The sequence below is a fragment of the Cotesia typhae genome, unplaced genomic scaffold (assembly GCF_013202065.1).
Source record: "Cotesia typhae breed Kobodo isofemale line unplaced genomic scaffold, CoteBio_Ctyphae contig_48, whole genome shotgun sequence".
Classification (NCBI taxonomy): domain Eukaryota; kingdom Metazoa; phylum Arthropoda; class Insecta; order Hymenoptera; family Braconidae; genus Cotesia; species Cotesia typhae.
This window is the reverse complement of record NW_027423756.1, coordinates 6,877,367-6,895,664: the sequence shown is the minus strand read 5'-3', so window position 1 is coordinate 6,895,664 and position 18,298 is coordinate 6,877,367. Positions and strand designations below refer to the sequence as shown.

Here is an 18,298-nt window from a genome sequence, read left to right as displayed (position 1 = left end):
CAATGATTGCTATTAGTAATGTTAATGTTTAATGGATTTCTAAGAAATATGGAACCGCAGAATGCCGATACGAAGAAAATAAAAAATATTACAGTGTAGTGACGTAAATATGTTTCCTGTATGATGGTATGGTATGATGGTGTTGCCTGTAGTGACAAACTCTCACGCCATTTATGTATTGCAAATAGCGAGAAAACTTTTTAAATATATAAATAAATATCTATCAATTTATTCTGAGGACATATATTACACGACTGTTAGTGCAGAGGAATGTATAGAACGACACAATGAAATCGTCCAATCGATATTTTTCTCATAGATATAATATGCAGTTGGAAATCTTCGAGAACAGATCCAAAAAGGTTTTGAATAAAATTTAATGGGTGACTGTTTTTACAAGTTAAAAAGAAAAAATAGTTTTCAAAAGCAACATTGTTGTGTTGAGAAATTTTATTGCTAATTTGCTATAAAACGATCGTTTGATACGAGAATTATTTACCTTAATTGAAGAATAAATTTCATTGAGTATGTTATTGGTTTCATAACTTTAAATTATAGGCTATTAATTTTACATATTTGCATTTATTAATAAATTACGTTTGAATTAGACTTATGAGCACAAAAAATAAGAGTTCTAATAAAAATAATCGTCAATTAATTTGATTAGTATTTAATTTCTTTTTAATGTTTAAATTATCAAAAAAAAAAATAAATTTTGTTGCAAATTTTTAAAAAAATAATTCTAATGTCAATGCTAAGTATAAAATCGATTAATAAAAAATTTGACGTTGGTAAAAAATTTTTCCAAAACGAAGTTTAAAAATAAAAGAAATTCTAACTAAAATTTTTTTAAATACAAGAAGTAAAAATATATTTAAATTTGTAAAAACAAATTTATTTTCTTTAAAAAAAATATTTTTCCCCAGTCTATTGACATTACACCTCGTAAATGCCGTGCTCAATAATGATGCAACGGATGTCGCGCTAGTTGGCTGACCACAATCATTAGCTATTTGCACTTCTCGCCCGGTAGCGAAAGTCCACTATTTATTCGCGGTGATGTATCTACTGCCTATTGAGCTCGAAAAAGTCAAAGTCTTCAGAAGCTTTTAGTTTCAAGAATAAATTTTTAGATAAACAAATATCAAAATTAATATTAATACAAATATAAATATTAACACTCATATACTTATATTAACAACCCATCTGACAAAGTAGACTAGCCTCGACAATGTTAATATTAAAATAAATTGAACCGCGGCATTTAAACGCATCATTGATTCAACTGATGGGGATAATAATACAGATAACTTTTAACTGCATGCACCTGTAACACCCACGCAAGTGCAAATATATATGTCGTTCACGTAACGTCACGCGCGAATTATTTGCACGCGCTAAATTATCAACTTGTTAGCTATTAGATACCGATTTACCGGGTACATAATATTATTATTTTTTCTGGCCTCTCATCTACTCAAACAATAATTTAAGAAAATTGTTCAACAAGAAATAATTAAATTCATAACAAATTAACTATGATGACAACTACAACATAAACTATTGTAATTATTGTTCGGCGCAGAATCTTAATATAAACGCGGATGACGCGTGACTCTGCCGTGATTTTCGATGAAGCGTATAGCAGGAAAATTAAATTGGCTGTAAATTGAAAATTTATGGCGATAATTAACAAATTTAATTGTAAATATCCTTATATTTATATTAATATTAATATAATTGCTAAATAGAGTATAATTATGTTATTATTGTTATTTATTATTAAATTCAAGGACTATAGAGCCCAGTTAAGTATCACACTGATGCATGGCATGCATGGTTGCTCGTAAATTAGAAAATAAAAACTTTTATGTATGTACAAATGAAAATTTATTCGACTGATAATAAAAATGAACACTAATGTTTAAGCAATAAAAAAAAATCTATTGGGATCGATTCCTCGGCGTAATTTTATTAACCCTAATGATGATGGATACTACTTGTTACAATTAATCAATTGCAATTATTTTATTTCATTCAATTATTATAGGATCAATTGCGTCACTGCCAAAAGTAATTAATATTTTTCTCACGACACCAATTGTCTCTAATTCTCTCACTTTATTTTTTTGACGATTACACACACTTTTTTTTTTTTTTTTAATAATTATGTGTCGCAATCATGATGATAATAAACAATGAGGAATTGTTAATGAAATGTAACTTTACTTAAAAAAAAAAAAAAAAATAAATAAATAAATAAATAAAAAAAAAACAACTGTAAGTACTCTGGATAAACAAGAACATGTTAACAAAGACATTTATTTAAAATGATAATTTAATTTTCAAGACTATGCAGTAATAGTGATAATTATGTATTTAAATTTATGAATGGGTATAAAAATTTTAAACAAATGGTTAGTCGCTAAATCATATCAATTAGTCTTATACAAGCAGTAAAAATAAATTATAACTTGTGTAATAATGTAATAATTATTCCAATATAGGTTCTTATTATTTAAGTGTACGTTCAAGGTACACACTAACATGACTAGTGATTAGCAGCGACGCAACCAAATTACCCATACATCTTGCAAACAAGTGATTATCTTATTATTCCTCTCACCGCGAGTTTAAATATTATAAATTGTAAATATTTGTACATAGGTCATTCAATATTAAATCACCAATTTTTCTTTTAATAATTTTATATTAAAATACTTTCTTTCAAGTTAAAGATTTTTCCAATTCTGGTTGAAATAAATTAAAATCTTGCTTTTTTATTAATAATGATTTGTATATATTAATTAATGTTTGTAATGGTTTACATTTTAGTAAAAAAAATTCTTAAAAATCATTAAAAAATCTTTTGAATAGTTATTTTATCAAATTAACAAAAAAATTTTTAGCTCTAAAAATATATTTTTCTAAATTTCAAAATAATTTTTTAATCAAAATTTTCTTTCTATTTATTTAATTATTCAATCTATAATTTATAAATTTTTACTAATCTACAATTTATAATTCAATGTATTTCAAGAAAAAAAATTGATGATTTTTTTATAAAATGATCTAACATACATCCTATACAAACCGAGTTAGAAAATTCATTGACATGCGGGGGTTAAAAAATAAAAAAAGTCTAAGCAAACTGTTTCACCTTTAAATCATTAAAATCAAACCGTATGTTGGTAATAATAAAAAAATAATAAGAAAATAAAAATTGGTCAATAAAAACCAAACGAGCTGCCAGCATCAAATGTGATACCTACCGTGAGCTTCAATGAACTTGGCCCAGCAGCCCCAGTAAGCCAGAGAGCTGCTAGGTCTGGAGTCATCGTCATCAATAACCTCCTCAAGAGTATGACCATTCTGACCTTTAAACTTGGACAGTGATTCCTCGTATCCGTGCTGAGATTTCTGCTCGCGGTGGTGCTCTGCCACGGTGTCCGCGGGGTCGAACCCCAGCCTCTCCTTGTAGTAAGCCTGAGTCGACATTTTATCTCCGGTAAATCAACAAAACACACTCGAGTCTATTTACTTGCTTTTAAAATTATCGCATGATTCTTCTTCTTGCATTATAACAACCACGTGGCACTTTAAATTTTTCTTCGCGCACTTTTGTCAAAATTATTTGTACAAATAAAAAATCTATCTGCAATTCACATGTTAGTTTAACATTTGTATTTATATTTTAATAAAATGCTCAGATTAGTCTTTTGGTTAATTTATTAAGATACATTTTTAATCCGCGGTTAGTAGAGTCATTAAGCGAAATATGGCTACGCAGGGATTGCATCCGGTGTATTATTATTTTACTCGTTATTAAAATTTTAATAATATTATTATTATTATTATGTGTTAAAAAATAAAAAATAACTAAAACCGTTATCGATAAATCCCCGGCGGTGTGATTATGGCACTTTGAATTCTATTCCCAGTTGGTCTTGCTGTACTTTTTATTTATTATCTTATTATTTTATTATTAAACTCTTATCCGTCAAGGATTTCATCTCTTCATGACAGTCATTAATACCCGGCTAGTGATGATGACGTTATGCATTCAATCGGGTGTATTATTATTATTTTTTCTTCACTTTTTACACACATGCTGCTGCAGTCCGTCGAGACTGTTTGCATTCTCCTTTCACTGCTTTACCGCGACTTCAATGTGACCAGCACTGTTTTTCAACAAGAATATATAATTTTTGTTTATTAATTGCCCTTCAAAGGGGCTGAGTTGATAATTTTACATTTATTGGACAAAAAAACAGCTTATAAAAGATTTTATTATCAAATGACAATTTTTCCATTATTTATTTAAACTGTAAAATATTTTTAGCCAATGTTTTGTCTTTCACTTATAATTGATTTTTTTGGTAAACAATGAGAGATACACAAAAATTGATAAGGCTCTTTTTTATAGAGCATTAAATTTCCTACTAAAAGTTTCCCTGTACTTTTTTTCTATCTTCAATAGTTTATCCAAAATTTGTATTTAAAAATGAAAAACTCATTTTCGTATCAAAAATTTTCTACAAAACAACACACGCTTTTATTCTTAATTTAATCACTATATAATAAAAAAAAAAAAAACTTATTGTATCAAATATTTCAAACTCTGATTATCCAAATAAATAATTAAATCTTTAATAACTGTTTTTCCGTCCAAAGTATCCACAGTATAAAATAAAATAACAAAATCAAATCAAACCACTCCCTTCCTATTTTTGCCAAGAGTTTGTTAATAAAATTAATAAAACCAAAGAAGCAATTAATAAAAACCTCAAGCAGGAAATTCATCAAAAAAATGACTCAGCTACCTAAATTCCCACCAACCAGCGTCAGAAAACTCCGATCAGATATGAATCAACAGTAAAAGTACAACAAAACACTCACTAATTATAAAACTCGGAAGCTAATAAAAAAAAATATATAAAATACAAAAATGAGAATAAGAATAAGAAACGGCCGTGTTACAGTCACGACTTAGACACACGAGTGACTGAGTTGGACTGTTTGATTTGTTAAAGTACCCGAGTAAGAGTGGACTTGAAGACAAGTAAAGCGCTTGATCGGAATCCCCGCATATGGTAATCGAGGAGTATGTGTGGGTGCAGTCCCCTGGGCCCGCTTAAACTCAACTCGGTCCAATCCCCAACCTGACGCACTTATCCTATCAACCAATCGCTTCACGTTTCATTTCTTCTGCAGAGATAGATATACACGGCTTAATGATAAAGTAATATAATACAACATGTGTAATCCGTACACATATGAAGAATAATTAAAAATTAATAACTGCTTGGTTCGAGTCAACTTTAGGATGGTTGATTTTATTGATAATTTTTATTATTATTTTATGTATTGGTGTTGGTAAATTCACGCACGGAAATTGCTAATTTTGTCAATAGGATATAATACACGCACATGCAATCTAACATGTCGGGTAATTAGATGTGTACGTATCCTACTGACTATTACTACTTATATGTATTCGGCAATACAACCACGCAGTTAATACGTAATCAATACCACCTACACTTTTCTTAGTCACACTTTCACTAACCATTTGAATTTTCACACTTTAATTTTTTTTTTTTTTTTAATTTAATAAATATATTTATTTATGTAACTGTTGCGTAAAACTTAATAAAATTTTTTTTGTTAATGTGTATTTATTTTTTGTGTGAAAGTTTTCGGAGTTAACCTAAATGTTGGTTATGAACCTAGACACTAAAGAGAGAGTACTATCCTGAGCACTGAAGTAAGGTGAGTGAGTCTTGACGGACAGGTATGGCTAGATATGTATTCAAGGAATTAGTTTACAGATTCGCCTCAAGGGGATGCAAAGGACTATGTACGAGACAGGTAGGGGGATATAGGTAAAATGGATTATGAGTATCCATTGAAAAAATTCAACCACATGTTCTTGGGTTTTAGAGATATTTTTCTTCTCAAAAATAAATTGCTTTTGAATAATTATAAAATCAAAAATTTTTTTTAAATAAATAAATAAAATTAATTACTTTAAATTTTCAAACGGATGGATATTAAAAAAATATAAATTATGAAATTTTTTTCTTATAAAAATGGAATTAGATAAAATATTCAAATTAAGTATCAAAAGATCAAAAATAAAATAATTAATATAATTTTTATTATTAATGATCAATGTTACTTAATTAATTGAATAATCAACCACGTGGTTTCTGAATGACAAAATCTTGAAATGTAAAAATTGAGAGGACTCATTTTTGACGTAACAAAAATAAAATTATTAATTTGAAATAAATGTTGAATTTCAAATCTTTTTTTTTTTTGTCAAAATTTAGTGAATGGTTGAATTTCTTGTTTCTTTAAAAATCATTCATACTTTTCTCTCTCACTCTTGTTGATGTAAATGATGATATGTATTCTTTTCTTGCTTGTATAGGAACGATAAATGAAGTTTTTAATTTTTTGGCAAGTAATTTGGACACGACACAATCTATGAATAATGATTATGTAGTTGAGCAATTTTTGTTCAGGACAAGATTAAGTTTGAGTTTATGTGTTACGGTTTACGTTTTGTTAATATCGCATGGTAAGGACAATGTATGTGTACCCAACGATTATCGGAGAGGAATTTGAAACGAGGTGTACCTAACGGTACTTGTCAAAGGTACTGGCGATTCCGGGACTCCGGTACAATAACCTGCATCGCAGTTCCCAAAGGATTTAAAGGCCGAGGACCGTTAGCAATTCTCATTACTTCTCGATTAATAAAATCATAATCAAGCGGTTTGTGTAGTGCATTTTTCAGGTACAAACCTCGTCGGTAATTAATAACGGGTATTGTTAGTCATATAAATAATTAAACTTAAAGGGCGTTTTTTTTTTAGAGTATAGAAAAGTTTAGATAATTTACAATAAGCGTCTGAACAATTAGAAATATTTAGAATTTCTGGTTTTACTTGAAAATGTGTCACAAGAATAGTAGATACGATAAAATCGATGAAACTTTTTTTATAAGGCATTAAATTCCTATTATACTATTTTTATTGTATTTTTAGTATTTTACCTAGAATTAAGATTTTTATCTTTCGGAAACAATTTTTCTATTCACTCATCCAAATGTTTTCTTTTTATTTTCAAATCGAGATTCCGGCTAGAAAATGATATTTGTAAAGATTTTTGTAGAGTCAAAATTCCTATAAAAAATGTCTCAAATTTTTTCACCTATAATTGAAATAAAAAATTTTTTTCAACCCAGAAAAAATAAATCTTTGGTAAGAAAAAAAATTTATTAGACTCAATGAAGTGTCTATTTGTTTAAACATTTTAATCTACCAAAATTACAATCAAAAATCGCAGTCAATGCTAAAAAGTTTATAATGACTTTTTAATGTGAAATACATTTAAAAATGATTTTTAAAGAAAAATTCATTAAGCATAATAGAATAAAAGATTTTTGGAGAAATGTTATTATTTTGAACTTCCTTATCAATTTTCTTGGTTCAGCTTAAAATTTTAATGTTGAATAATTTTTACAGTCCGCGATAAAATATCATCAAGAAAAATGAACAACAAATATTTATTATTTTACCACCGCAATTAACACACAACCAACGTTACGCTTAATCTGACAATAAAATAATCAAGTAATTAATCGTCAAAAAGATAAATTATTTTCTCTTAAATTCTCAAAATAATCTTGTGAGTAAAGCTCATCGTTCTTTGAACTTGCCATCAGAAAAGGAAATAAAACTCTTTCCATAAATAAAAAAAGCCCGCAATAATCCTTTGGCAAGTACGAGATTAAAATTAATAACCACTTGATCACACTAATAATTAATTTCACAAGAACTCCCTTAAATTATCATGAACAGTAATTGAGATCTACAGTACGTGAAGACAGACAAAAACCGAAGTAAATATCTCACTATAAAATGACGTAAACATTTTTACATTCACCCAGGGGCAGGGGATAAAAAGTTTAAATGTTCACTCTATTATATATTATATAGCGTACGATGCATAATGCAATTACGCCCTTAGGCTCACTCTTTACTAAGGAGTAAGAATGATTGTTAGGTTTCTCCTCTGACAAACTGGATTACCATACTCCTCTCTCGGTAATGGACAGTAAACTTCTCTCGGATTCACTAGTACTTATATATATATATATATATATATATATATATATATATATATATATATATATATATATATATATATATATATATATATATATATATATATATATATATATATATATATATATATATATATATATATATATATATATATATATTCATAGGCACATATGTGTTGTACGGCAAAGGCGTGCCAGAATAACAACAAAAATTAACGTCCAAGTTTATTTTTCCCGAGCAGAACACGCGTCTTCACTTTACTTCTTGCTCTCTGTACTGGCTATTATATTATTTTATATTCCGTCTACTGACTTTATTAATATAATATCGTGTATACATCTAAGCATCTACGAGTAGAACAGAGTAACCAGATAATATAAGCGCTTAGGAGAGCATGAAAGAAATTTAAAGTTAAAGGCACAATAAAATAAAAGTATGATTGCTTTTGTCTACTGCAATATACTATATCTTTATTCGATTAGATTAGATTGTTGATGTTATTATTAGTCTTAAATAATGATCTTGAATTTTTTTTAAATTGAGAAGGAAATAGGTTTAGATAGCTTAAAAAATTTTTTTTAACGATAAGTTTTTTTTGTTAATTAAAAAAATTTTTTTTAATGTAAATAATATTAAAATAATAATTTTCATGAGATGATTTTTAATTACTTAAAAATTTCAATAAATTCTATTAGTAAATTTCTACTTAACCGAAAAAAAAACCTTCAAATAACTAAAAAGACGCAGCCCTGACATATCTTCTACTTCTTCTATTCCTTATTGCAAACTTGGTGATGTTTATGTTTCTTTGTAAATTGCATACAAGCTTAAGTCTTGTAACCTTAGACAACCGGTATTCCCGTCTAATAGAGGACTAGAGACAAGATAGCTGACAATATCCAGGTGGTTTGGCTCGACAATAACAAAATCCACGTGTTCACTGCCTTATTTAAAGGAAACTTGTAGGTACTGATAGTTGTAATGCCTCAGCTCTTTGTTATTCCGTTTGAATTCTTTCGATTCTATTATATGTAATGATAATAGATGTATATTACGTATTGCTGCTGGTTGTACGGACTTTACTACCGTGTCTTTTTCCGTGTACATCGTAGATCGCATGAGCACACGTGTAGGCGCGGAATGGATTTAGTTCTGAGAACGCGAATCTCGACAGGAAGTTCGTTTAGGCCTTTCATTTATATTCTTGGTAGATGTATGGGCATTATTTATCGAATTGAGCGAATCAATGTTATTGTCTGTATTAATTACGAGTCAATGCCAAGTATTTTGCAGTAACGTCTTACATTTAAAATCAAAGTTATTATTATTCGTATTATTACTGACTTTGTTTTTTTTTTTGTACAAATTTTATTAAATTTAAAAATAAAATTGAATTATAAAAAGAATTTTTTTTAATTTCACAATAATTCCGATTCTGTCATGTTACGTTCAATCTTTCCTCCCCCAAATAATAAATTTGAACATTGAAATAAAATTATAACCAACTCATAGACGATGGACAAAATGAAATAAATTTAACTTCGAGTAGATGAAACAAAATATATAACAGAAGATAAAAACGATGAATATAAATGTTTGAGAAGTCATTGAATCGAATTCTGACCTGCCTCAACACCGGCTGCTGCAGCAAGTCGCGGCGAATGGACGTAAGAGGAATGTCCAACATGCCTAGACGCTGAGCTATTTTCATCGACCCCTTCTCTACACTTATACAAATACATACAAATACACACGCCCAACTCGATACATGCATAAATATATGTATCCTAACATTTCTTCTCTTACCCTTGTTCTTGCTCGGTGAAAAAACACCATTACATCGCGAATTGAGAGAGCAGTAAGTACGAGTGAAATGTACAAAAAGAGCTCTAGAGCACCAATAAATAGCATGCAGCCCGACGAATCCCGTGATTGGTTCCGTACATCGGTGATGCATGAGTGCTGGTATTTTTGGCCTCAGAGACTGTCCTTGAACCGATGAGATGACCACGACCCTCCAGGTGCACATACATATAAATATACATTTAATACGCGGTACTTTTGCAGCTATAGTAATCATATTTTCTATTAGTAATGCTACAGCACACGTTTTGATATTTTATCACAAATATGATTTTTCTTCAAGATGAAATTGATGACTAAAGTGAAGTTCGTTTAGTATCGAAATTCTCGATACTAATCGAAAAAATGGACCTTGATTCCTTAGTCGAAAATCCAAAAAATTATTAAAAAGTGAAATAATAACATTAAATAGTTTAGTTAGAATAAAATCTTTAATTTTTTTACATAACTTAATGTTTTTCTTACAACCTTTCAATATATTACGACAATAATAGAAATGATTTAAGATGATCTTTGCCCATGTTTTTCACTCAGCTCTCTGAGACGTGCAATATAAAAATAAATAAAATCCAGGCATTTACATCCACTCGTATCGTGGATGAAGCACACAATCGGATATTTTATCGCGAGAATAATTTAAAAGTACTTAAAACACAGCTAAGTATCAAGATGATTGAGCACATGGGGATAAAAAAATATTATTATAGATTTAATAACGTCAAATAAAGATCGAGATGAATGGAATATAAGTGATGAAAAAAATGATAATAAAAAATGAAACTTAAACTCCTCGGTGGTGATACAATACATTTCTTGTATACTTTTATTTTATTTTTCGCCTTGCCCAGACTGGTTCACCTACACGTTACTTGAAATGACGAGCAGAGGATCCTACCGGCGATAAATTGAGTTTACAAGTGCTGTGAGCTGCACTGAGCTATACACTGAGAACAATAATAATAATAATAATAATAAATAAAAGTAAAGAGACGATAGTGTTTATGTTGGTAGTCTTCGCGTTCGCGGACTCAATGTACCGTGCTCAGGAAGTTATTATATACAGCCATGAAATACCTACGTCAACTTTGTTACATTATCGATTAACTTTTGTATTAGTGTCCAAAAAAAATTAATAACTGACTTCTGATGGGTTTACTGCCTCCCGATTTCGTCACGTACGCCAACAAACTGACCCTGGACTTGAAAATAACGTTTTGCAATGTTAAATCAAGCTAAAAAGAAATTATTATTCAAGTCAAGTAACTCAACTCAACGCGGACTTGTGTACAGTGGGATTGAGGATTATATTTAAATGTTTTATTATTTAAACAACTTGGAGTGAAGAAACTGATGCTCATGATCTTGAAATACTTAAATCTCAATGGCCTATAATTTATGAATGAAATATAAGCATTAAACGCGCTGAAATTAATTTTATTTTGTTACTGCTCTAAGTTTATGGACTGGGTCAGGTTATATAATTTTATCGATTGACCGAGTAACCAGCTTTGAATAATTCCTTGGTTGTGAAAAATTTATGGCAGCTTTGTTTAGCAAAATTGATGAGTAATCAGACACTAAAAAAATTTTTTTGACCCTAAAATTTCAAATTAAATGGTACTTTTTTCTTTAATTACTCCAAAAAAATTTTCTTCGAAATTTTTAAATTAAAATTCCGTCTTAAAAATGAAAGATACAATAAAATTGGTAAGAAATTTTTGTGTAAAAAATTGAATTTCCTGCAAAAAAGCTCTCTTATTATTTTTTCGTATTTTCAATATTTAATCCACCATTTGATTCTAAACTTTTAAATACAATTTCTAAAAACAAATGCGGCAATATTGTAAAACTTTTGTAATTAAATAAATTTATTTACGAAATTCCCTCGGAAAATATTTATCCAGACCACACGGAAAGTAATTAATATTTACAGTAAACCGGCAATTATCGTTATCAAAAACAGAACTGCAGCAAACAACTCTTTCAACGACCACCTAAAGTAGCGAAATTGCTCCGCTCTCCGTAACCAACATCGTAGCTAATGCCCAATAATTGCTCGCGATAAAAGTATGATCAAAAATTATAAATGTCACGTATGGCGCTGATTGCATGAATCAAGAAAGTTTGGAAAATCCAAAAGTGCACGCCTCATAACGCTCATTTATTATTTGAATAAAATAATAAATCGTATGATTGATTTGGAATATAAAAAAAAAAGGAAAAAAAATTGGTAATAAATAATAATAATAATGATAATAAAAACAAACAAAACAAAAAAAAAAAAATTAATAAATAAAAAAATTCGAAAAATAAAAATATTGACGGAATATTTTTTTTTTTTTAATGCAATAATAATTTTCTTAATAATGCAATATTTTTTAATGCAATAATAATTTTCTTAATTTTAATCAATAGCGCGAATTCTTCACGCCATTTGCGTGTGCAGTTTAAAAAAAATATTATTTTTTTTAAATATAAAGACACTTATTCCTCTTGTGGCTCCATCTAGAGAGAAAAAAAAATCTAGTGATGTTGCAGGTTATAACTAATCGGTATCTAGGTATTTTAAATGTTTAGCCAGTACTGCTTAGCGTCTGTATATAATTCAACAATAATAAAAAAATAAACAATAAGTATTTATTTTTCGTTATTTAGTTCCTGAATTCTATATGTTTCTGTAAATACAAAAAAGCATGGAAGTCTGGTATGTCACAGTTAGCAAAAAAAAAACATTTTTTATTTTTTTTTTTTATTTTTTTATATTTTATTATTATTATTAAATTTCGTATATACTCGTTATACACAGAAGTACCAAAAAAAAAAATGAACTGCTTTATTTCATTTTAACTGGATTAAGTGGCGCCATCGTTTTCACGTGAGGAAAATAAAAAAAAGAAAAAGAAAAGAAAAAAAAGTTCGTTTTCTGTACGTGTATGTGATAGTGAATTTTTTAAAAAGTCAATTTAAAGAAAAAATACGTGAGCTAGAGTACTGAAATGAAATACGGACCTAGTTCATCGCAATCTTGAACTAATAAAAAAAACCTGGTCTCGAAATATCAATTCGTTCGGGAGTAATCGTTGGTACATCCTAAATGGGGTGACATCCGGACGTCCACGTAAAATTTTTTTTGAAACGTTTTTTTTTTCAAAATAACAACAAGAAATGATTTTAGAAAGTAAAAGATGGCTTAACTTAAGTGTTTTCTCGGTGTACATCTACTTAAATTATTGTATAAGTGTAATATGGTTGAGATAGAGGCATTTAAAGATCGCAAAATTGCTTGACATTGATGAGTCGAGTGTAAAGCACAACCTCACGCGCTTCGCGCTATGAGGCGTGCAATACGAGACTCGTATAATAAAAGTATATTTATGTATAAAAGTATCAGGCTTGACTAGGACTACCCCCACGCCAGGAAATTTGAGAAAACGTGATCGAGGAATCGACTGATACGATTACGATGAGAGAATAAGTAGTGTAGAGTCGCGTGGGCGTAATATATACTGAAATATATGTTACATTATATATTATGTAGTATAGACAGACAGCGAGAGTATTGTAAAAAATTAAGAGTAAATAAATACCCAAGATACGACACTGGTTCTCGGAAATCATAAATACCTGTTCTCGAGCTACCTACATGGCAGAAAAATTTTTTATTCACTAAACTATACTAAGGGAGATCTAGTCTGTCCAATAACGCCAGGTACGGCGTCACATGTTTTCTTCACACATGTACTTTATTTTATTTTATATATAAATCGGTGTGATGTGTACCGAGGAATTAAGTACGTCGCATTACCACGTCAGATTACTAAACTAAAATCGGGCCAAAGAGTATATACGCCGATCGTACCAAATTAAGAAACGCTATCTAAAGACAACCGGTTGGTCTTTTTTCATTTACGCAATTCTTATATATACATTATATATTATATATTTTATGTGGATGTTGAGGCTTTCTTTTCGCCGCCCCCGGGCGCACGGATTTTTTCGGTAAACCGGCAGCTATACCAGTAACTAATAAACCATTACCGATTATTAATTTACATATTTTCTTTTTAATTTCAATTTTGATGATTCATTGATTTAAGGCAGTAGTTCATGCCCGCATTCAATGGAACAATGTGAAACAATAGATGAGCTGGAAGAACTGAATCATTTAAAAACTCCGACTAATGCTCATTTAAAAAGTTTATTTAGAAAGTTTCATCGTTGAAATTTAGTTATTACTGATATTATTAAGTAATACTGACTGTTAGATTTTAAATTACGCCCGGGACTAGCCGATGCACCATTTGGGTTTGATATTTGTTGTTACTATTAAAATTGTGGAAAAATAGCCATTTTGTTTTAGCGTTAGATTCTTGACCGATCATTTTTTCAATTGATAGTAGTAGAAAAGTTTTTTGTAGCAAAGAAATTTTAAACAAAAATATTTTTCGAATAATGATTGGTGTTTATTTTTATTTGCTAACCTAAATAGAGTAGTAGTTAAAGAAATGTTTATCTCAAGTAGGCTATACTACAAAAAAAATATAAACAAGTCATTATCGATAATCTAGTATGTTTAAAAAGATAAAAACCACAGTTGAGTTGTCATTGATACTTTTGAAGATAGAGATTAAAAATGTAAGAAGCTAATTAGATCAGTCAGGTATAGAATGTTAAATATATAAACGTCTAATACTCTAGTCGCTTCCAGCTATAATTATTTAATTAATGTGAAAGCCAAGTTTGATGATAATTTATTTATGAATTATTTATGAAGTTTTAGTTATTTTATCGGGTACTTTTCATTTTACAGAAACTATTATGTGGAAAAAATATTGAGAGTTCCAAAAAATTGAAAGTTAAATCCTACGCAGAAATTTATTTTTTTCAGGTAAAAAAACGAATTATAGCTTGTCTTCGACGGATCGACACAAGAATTTAAAAGCAATAGATATGTATGAAATATAAAATATATGATACCTCTGAGTAAAATAAAAAGGAATGGTATTAAATACAAGTATGAAAGAGAGTCATTCATCAACGACGGCTCAGTATCGGTGGATACGAATCGGCGAGGACATTTACCGTTTTCATTGACGTATCAATTGTCCTATAACTGTTACTAGCAACTTTAACCCGCAGCTTACCGTACAATCAAATCAATCAACAAAAAGTTAATGTAATGACGAATAATAATAATAATAATTACATAAAAATAAAAAAATAAATAATAATAATAACAATAATAATAAGCCGCTTAGTCAAGTCTGCTCTAGGATAATAAAGAAAGTATCTTAACTGTCTTGTCTAATTCTAAAGCCTATTACATATATGAACATACATTTACAGGGTTATTAAATTTACAGCGACGACGCACTTAACCGGGAAATTCACCGAAAGCTCTATTTATAATCTTCAAACAATTTATCACTCCTCATGATCCAGACTCGACTTACCCCAAAAAATTGGAAAAAATAGTATAAATATATATATATGAAAATAACCTTCTTATTTATATTTTACTATTTCTCAACTTCTACACTTTCAATTACATCTTAATATTAATTAATGTGCTATAAACTACAACTTAAAGCCCATTTATTATTTATGAAGAAATGGCCAGGTTGTATATTTTAATTCTGATTAAACAAAATTGAAATTTAATTTTTTATTCAATTATTTTGAAATAATTAATTTAAAGAAAATTTTTAAGTGAATATAATTAATTATTTTTCCTTTTAGTTCAAAATTAAAATTATATGCTATTAATTATTGCTTTTTTTTTCATTACTAAATTACAAAATTAATGAGTAAATGTCAAAGTTCAAAGATGGGAAGAGATAAAATTTTCTATGCATATGGATTTTTTTCTATTTTCACTTAACTGAAATTTTCTGTTTGAAATTGAATTATTTGAATGCAACTCTACATCATTTAAATAATGAAAATGTTTAAGATAAAAATAATAATTAATTGACTAATTAACATTGAATAAAAGTAAATAATAACGAGAATTTAATTAGATTATCTATGATCAAGTATATATATAGAGTGTGAATAACAGGCATTTAATTAGAAATCCCGAGATAAAGTAAATAAATTTAATTAAGCGAACTAAAAATTCCGCGTATTTATTCCTAAAAAAAATTTAATCTTGTCATTAGACGTTTCAATAACAATATAATATTTAATAACAAGGATGCATTGAGGGAATTTATCTTTGTAAATTATAATGAGTCCCTGAGAGCAAATACTATAGAAAAATGAGGAAGAAAAATATTTTAAAAATATTTTCTAGCGAAAGAACTGATTACTAAGTCAAAGTGTTTCAAGGCAATCATTGCGATAATGAATTCCTCGTGTCAAGGACGCGGTTGGATCCTATTTCTTTTAGCTTTAAATTTACACCCACACTGATATAATATCGAGGCTAAACTTTTTTAACAAATTAAGTATTAGAGACAAAGCTCGAAACTAAACGTCAGCATTCGGTCCTAATTGGAGCGTAAGAAGAACTAAAATAAAATAAAAGATAAGATTTTATTTAAAAGTAAAAGAGAAAGCAACGGAGCTTAATGACCCAGACTTATTCCATCTCTTAGCTTGTCTCCAAGCTGATGACCTTCTTGTTTCAGGGAACTTTGAATACACAAGCGCAAGAGGAAGACCGAGGATCAAAAATAAAAATGATCCCTGAAAAACATGTGCTCGCCATAGAAATACAATTATAAAAAACCACAACACTTGCTGGTGATTAATCAACTCACTGAGCGTTCATTTATGTACAATTCAAAATTTTATGTTTGCGAATAGAAAAATTCAATGATTAATTTTTTGTGTCAATTATTAAATACTAACATATGTAAAATTGACAGTTACTAGTTATGACTCTCTAATTTGAGACAAAAACATTATTTTTCATTCTTTTAATTTGAGAACGGAAATTATTAAAATTTTTAATAATATAAATTTGAAACAATTCGCTGCCAAAAATACGACAAGTACGCGCGAGGTTCCTGGATCAAATTCGTCCAACGTCAATATTTTTTTCGGTATTAGAAAAATATATAAAAATACAACCATTAACAATTACTCTAATAAATTTTAAAATTTCTTAAATAAACTCTTTTAAAATTATTTTTTTGTCAAACATAAAAAAATATTTTCTTATCATACAAAACTTTATTGGTTAAAATATTAATGTTTTATTGATTTGGTCCAATTAAAATTTTTCTCAACACAAATTATCTAACCATTAAAATTTTTCTATTTAATTAAACTAAAAATTTAATTTTATTGTAACGAAATTAATTTTGTTAATACTTTTGGCAAAAATATAAATAATAATACTATATTTAAAAAAAAGAAACTAACCAATGCATATTTCCAAGATACCTGCTGGTAAATAATCCGCGAGTCTCCAGGTGACACGCAGGTGTATAAAGTACACGTTAAAATATATAACGAGCCGACAATTATTCGTCTACAACCGAGAAAATGTATGTAATAATTTATGCATACTTTGTGTGTATTATTATGTTTAAAAATATATAATATAATATGATAATATGATATGACATGATAAATGTTAATTTTAATGACTAAAAATGTGAGTAGAGTCTTTGGACTCTGCGTGCTGCACCAGTGATCTGGTAGATCGGTCAGGTATCAGGTATAAAATAAAAGTGAAATTTTGAATAATGTTAAATCTTTAACTCTTTCAGAGTCGGCAGGAGTCTCAGTCTGGTACACTCGCGAGTGCGACTTAAAACAAAACCTGAAGGCCACGTATCGAGTGAGTCACGCGGCCGATCGAACTGTCAGACACGCCCCCGTTTTATGAGTCCTTTAATGCCACCCTGCACACGAAATTTAATAATTATTAATTAATAGTATCGATACATTTTCTGGTCACTAGTGTGGTAATTATTGGTGACGTTAAATACCTGGTGTATGATTTTTATTATTTTTATTTTTGTATTGATAGAAAAAATTGTAAAATTGCACATGAATATATTTTTAAAAAATTCTAATTTTTTTTTTCTGACATCAATTTTTTTATTCAAAACTTGACGGCAAGTTAATATTTTCAGAACCATAATTATGAGAGCAAACAATAACCGACTTCCGACAATTTTAAAATTGTCATAAAAAATTACATATTAAAAAAAATAATTGTAAATTATCTTTGTATGTAATTATTTAATTTTATCAAAACCATTCACACAAAAATAACAAAAATTAACAAACACCTGAAACATTTTTTTTTATAAATGCTAAAATTTGCACACAATCCTCAA

General features: G+C 28.6%; 1 protein-coding gene across 14 annotated transcripts in view; it reads right to left on the bottom strand.

Moving 5' to 3' along the window:
- Nucleotides 1-17,481, bottom strand: part of Shot (dystonin-like protein short stop) — a 103,063-nt gene extending 85,582 nt beyond the window's left edge. For 9 of the 14 annotated variants that reach the window (XM_074246689.1, XM_074246679.1, XM_074246685.1 and 6 more), the window contains exon 1: nt 3,378-4,181. In XM_074246689.1, coding sequence (XP_074102790.1) covers nt 3,378-3,498 — 121 coding nt within the window. In that variant the 5' untranslated portion in view covers nt 3,499-4,181. Of the gene's footprint in view, nt 1-3,377; nt 4,182-17,372 lie in introns of those variants that run through there. The other 5 variants (XM_074246693.1, XM_074246683.1, XM_074246684.1 and 2 more) reach the window with 5 other exon arrangements.
- Nucleotides 17,482-18,298: the final 817 nt, after the last annotated feature.